General features: G+C 33.4%; 1 protein-coding gene, 1 non-coding gene and 1 pseudogene across 2 annotated transcripts; 2 read left to right on the top strand and 1 right to left on the bottom strand.

Annotated features, from left to right (window-relative positions):
* Positions 1-953: 953 nt before the first annotated feature.
* Positions 954-2928, top strand: LOC137811330 (protein CURVATURE THYLAKOID 1D, chloroplastic). Its single transcript, XM_068613023.1, has 5 exons — positions 954-1165; positions 1399-1622; positions 2338-2442; positions 2537-2608; positions 2684-2928. Exons 1-5 carry the CDS (start codon positions 1039-1041, stop codon positions 2753-2755), a joined length of 600 nt encoding a protein of 199 aa, XP_068469124.1. The 5' UTR covers positions 954-1038; the 3' UTR covers positions 2756-2928.
* Positions 1810-1903, top strand: LOC137813147 (small nucleolar RNA snoR128). The gene has a single exon (XR_011081381.1). It is a non-coding gene; the product is annotated as a small nucleolar RNA snoR128 (small nucleolar RNA).
* Positions 2929-3055: 127 nt separating the features above from the next.
* LOC137811329 (uncharacterized) lies at positions 3056-4158 on the bottom strand (annotated as a pseudogene).
* Between the last annotated feature and the right edge of the window lie 396 nt (positions 4159-4554).

Raw genomic sequence — 4554 nt, 5'->3', positions numbered from 1 at the left:
TGACAATTATTAATACAATAATAAATATTCAGTAGTTGAAGTGTACATGAAAAATTAACTTGAATATTTTACATTGTTACAACTGTGGATAGTACTGATAAAAAGAAGTATGGGTATTGGATTATGATACAGAATATAATCGATTAAAAATATAATAAGTAATTAAAAAAATATGCAAGCAGAAATAAAAAAAATCATTAATTATTTTTAATGAAAATATTTTTTCAGCATTGCTAATTTGCAACAAACTTTTAAAAGGCTTTTTTTTTAAAATTATAATCCCGTTACTACACATGGCATATATATGGATTCAAATATAAATTATTTTGATTTTCAACCACCCTTCACTTACCCAATCCCAAATAGTTATTTAGGTTTTTCTTTTGACGGGGTACAAAAATAAAAAAAAGTGGAAAAATAATTTAAACTGTCCATAAAATAGTCGAGGGAAATACTCATTTATGAAATAAAAGATTAAAATAGATAATGAGTATGTGACCGAAAATAGAGAGAGTAAATAAAAAATATCTTCAGAAAATATTTTGCAAAATGTGAAAATAAATATATTTGTTTAAACAAGAAAAATATAAAATATGATAATTTAAAAAAAAAAATTTTATCTAGATATTAATTTATATAGATGAAAAAAAATTGGGGAGTCGCTACTGTTAATTTTTTTTAAGTATAATTTAATTATGTTTTTAGTTTATATGATTTTTTTATCATTTAAAGAAAAAATTAAATTTAGTTATTGAAATTTAATACTAAATCACTTTTAGAAACATGTACTGTAATTATATATATTTTTTCATTTCAAAGGATTAAAATAAATTGTTTTAAATGTAAAGGAATAAAATCAGAATTATTCCAAAGTTTAAAAAGTAAAAGCATAATTAGATAAAGGAAAATCATAAAATAAAATAAAAAGAAACAGAGAAATGGAAAAGAGAAACGAAAACCCTAGAGGCAACATTTTGTATAAAAGGAAGCATTGTATCCCTAAAACCTCATCGCATTCTTCAAATCAGAAGAATAACAATGGGGTTTTGTACAGTTCAGTCTATCCCTCTCTCTAAACTTCCTAACGCCTCCCCTTTTCTTCCTAAACCCTCTCTTCTTTCTCACAGACTAACCCCTCTCCCTCCCACCGCCGCACTATTATCTCGTACGTTTTTTTTTTTCCTTTCAATTTCTTATTCAATGAACAAAACCCTACCGTTGTATTTTTTGTGTGTGTGTTCTTTAATAGTTCTGTTTTAGTTTTGATTAAATTGTTCTCTTCGTTTGTTTTATGGCGTTATTTGTGTCACTTTTGTGGAGCCATTGGTGTGAATCTGTTTTAGTACTGCAACTGCATATTTCTGATTTTTGTTCTTGTTGGATTTTGTGACATGGCAGGATCGATTTTGTTGAGAAATTTGTCGCCGAGGGCTACGCCTTCTGAAGAAAGATCCAGTGGGGCTAGTGACTTTTTCAGTGAGAAACGCGATGGTTTGATAACCGTGGAGGATGTTAAAGCCGATGATAAAAATGAGTTTGATAAAACGGTGAACGAAGACAGAAAGGAAGAGTTACCTGACGAAGGACTGGGTTTGTCTTTTGATTTGCTGGATAAGTTCAATGTAAGTGTCACTTTAACCACCTTTTCTATTAAGCTTTTATTATTTTTTTAGCTATGTATTTGATTGTTCAAGGCGCATGTTTTATTTTGTATGCCTGTTTAGATTTGTTTGCAATTCAAATACTTAATTTGGGGGTTTAGGGCACATGTTCCCCCTGATTAGATTTGTTTCTTTTTCTAACATGGAGTTGCTATGATGATAATCCAGTTTATTGATGGCATTTACAAAATGCTTGATGATTCTTCGGCAATCTTGTCGAATCTGAGCGGTTAGCTGAGCAACTCTATACGTTTACCTTTTTTATTTTTATTCATTGGTCTTTTGGTTTTACATCAAATTTGGAAAATGAATTTCTGAGTAGGTGTTATGTTTTTTTCCCTGCTATCAAGAGTCTGTTTCTACTTCTTCAGTTTTTTTTAGTTCAAATATTTTATTACACATCGAATTCACATCCTTACCTAAGAACTGTTTGAAAATTATTTGTCTGAAGGGACCATCAATATGTGGGTTTCTTCGGATATTGATTTTAAAATCAACTATATAGCATCATTATTGTCTGGTGCTTCTGATAACGGATTGCTTTCGTTTACCACTCATGGAAAGAAGGTCGACAGTAAATCTTGCTGTCTGCATTACTGATTTGCCATTAAAATTATTAAGACTTGGTTTTAATGTGTATTATAAATCTAACTGCCCTCCTTGTTGCCTCTAACAGTTTGACAGAAATGACACTGGTTCCATTTTCCTGTATGGAGGTGGTGTCTTGGCGACTCTGTGGCTAACATCCGCCGTTGTTGGTGCAATTGATTCTATCCCATTGGTGTGTATCATTCAATGTTCATGTAAACTTTTTCACAAACCCAAAGCCAACTCTTTCAAATGCCTGACATTTTTTGTTCATTATTATGGCACAGTTTCCCAAGTTGCTGGAAGTTGTCGGGCTCGCATATACCGTATGGTTCACTTCCCGTTATCTGCTTTTCAAGGTACTAATTTCACTAAGTTTGATTGATATGTGCATCTTGGTTCTTCCCAGATTAATTAAATTTGTTAACGTGCAGCAAAATAGAGATGAACTGGCTACTAAAATAGAGGAGCTCAAGGAGCAAATTTTTGGTTCAGAATATAATTGATTTTCCCGAACGGATGAAACATTTGTATTGCCACTTAAACATGACTGTACAGTAACAGTTACTTCTGGTTTAGTTAAGGGAATCTGATATTAGTCTGCCCCGTACTGAGCCTTTCCTCTATAATTAGTATTGGTTGAGAATTAAAAATATAGCCATGGCACAGTTTTCTCCTAGTGAATATGCAATAAGTTCTTACAAGTTGTCTGCATCCATCTGCAACAAATACACGTCGAAATAATAGTCATCGTTTCATAATGAAATATGGCATCTGCTGAGCGTTCTTCCATCTCCTCTGTATCATATACGAACATCGGTGGATCATATTCAATAAATAATGAAAAGTCATTTTACAATAATTAAAACTAAAATAGTTGTCTAAAAGAAAAAATAGTCCACAAAATATCTAAATATCCATTGATCTAAACCACAAAAATTATTACAAAGGAGATGACCTTGCGTACAAAGGTTGAATAATATCATCATCTGCATCTTGTGTGGCACCGCGGGTGCGCATTTGAACCAGGAGATCAGAAATGGAACGTATGTTGAGAAGCAAATAGCAGAATAACGCGGCAATTGGAGCTAACTTTAGGCTCATCTTAATCAATGTCGCCAAGAAACATCAACCAAGAAGTAAGTCACACCAACTTCGAATTCAAGTTGGAGTTGTCTAGACAAGCTCAAAGCCATCAAGGCAAACGCCACAGTGGAAGTGAGGTTCATCGTTTTGCCATACCCGTTCTTCAATTTCTCTTCTTCGTAGTGCTCTTCCAAAATCGAAAACAGAGAGGTAAGCATTAAGACCACAAAACTCACATGTGCTTTCAACAACAAACTTTTCCCATGTCTCCATGTGCATCTTGGAACAAACAGCATCAAGATAGATAAAAGTGAGCTTACGACACTGTACACCACGATCTTCAGCGTGTTCCATTGTCCGAACAAGCCTTTGAAAGAAGGGCTGAGGGCGTAACAAGTGAACCCCACTATGCTTGACACACAGCCTGTGAATCTCCATAGCAAAGGGTGGATTTTTGATACAGAGTTTTGGAAGGCCTCACTATTTATCATTGTTACTGTGAGGAAGGATACTAAGTTCAAACGGAAGACATGAAGAGAGTGTTAGGATAGAAATTAGGGGTAGAATTTAAAGTTGAATTAACAGTTAGGACAGGGACACTCTTGGACGAAGTCAGGGTTAATACGTGTGGGGCAGGCTAGGAAAATGGCTGGAAGATGTGTTGGCGACTATAAACCAGAAGAACATATATTAAGATTTAACCATTATCTTTATTGTTTGATTATTGGTTATATATTTAGGGTAGGATATAAGTTACCTGATACATTTTTATCATAATGTCTTATATATATGTCTTTTATGTAAAATATTTTTTAGCGTTCAAGTTCAAGTTTTTTTTTTCTCTTGTCTCTTCTTGTTCTTCTAAAGCTTTTCCAAGTCCTCCCATATCATTTTCAGTTATCTTTGTTGCCTATGTACGTTATCCGTTGGGAAAAACGGGAAATTTTCCCACTAAAACAAAACCCTAACAGAGCTACCCGACAAATAATATTGAATAAATAAAGCGGAATAATAAAAGAGATAAAGAGGAAAAAACACACCCGAAAATTGTTAACGGAGTTTAGTTTATAACCCTCAAACCTCCTTCCCAAACAATGAACCCACCGATGTGGAACTTGGGATTAAGCCAAAATCAACAAATCTCCACCTTGGCTTAATTTCAAGTCCCACCTAAAACAAATCTTCTCACAACATAACAAAAACAAACTTTACAGTGCTT

The sequence above is a fragment of the Phaseolus vulgaris genome, chromosome 2 (assembly GCF_000499845.2).
Source record: "Phaseolus vulgaris cultivar G19833 chromosome 2, P. vulgaris v2.0, whole genome shotgun sequence".
NCBI classification, from domain to species: Eukaryota; Viridiplantae; Streptophyta; class Magnoliopsida; order Fabales; family Fabaceae; genus Phaseolus; species Phaseolus vulgaris.
The sequence above is the reverse complement of the archived record's forward strand: the minus strand, read 5'-3'. Positions and strand labels throughout refer to the sequence as shown.

What these genes read in the sequence shown, in the direction of transcription:
- LOC137811330 (XM_068613023.1), top strand. Translation starts at nt 1,039, where the DNA reads ATGGGGTTTTGTACAGTTCAGTCTATCCCTCTCTCTAAACTTCCTAAC. An exon ending in CACCGCCGCACTATTATCTC is followed by an intron (nt 1,166 to 1,398) that starts GTACGTTTTTTT and finishes GTGACATGGCAG; the next exon opens with GATCGATTTTGTTGAGAAAT. An exon ending in ATTTGCTGGATAAGTTCAAT is followed by an intron (nt 1,623 to 2,337) that starts GTAAGTGTCACT and finishes TGCCTCTAACAG; the next exon opens with TTTGACAGAAATGACACTGG.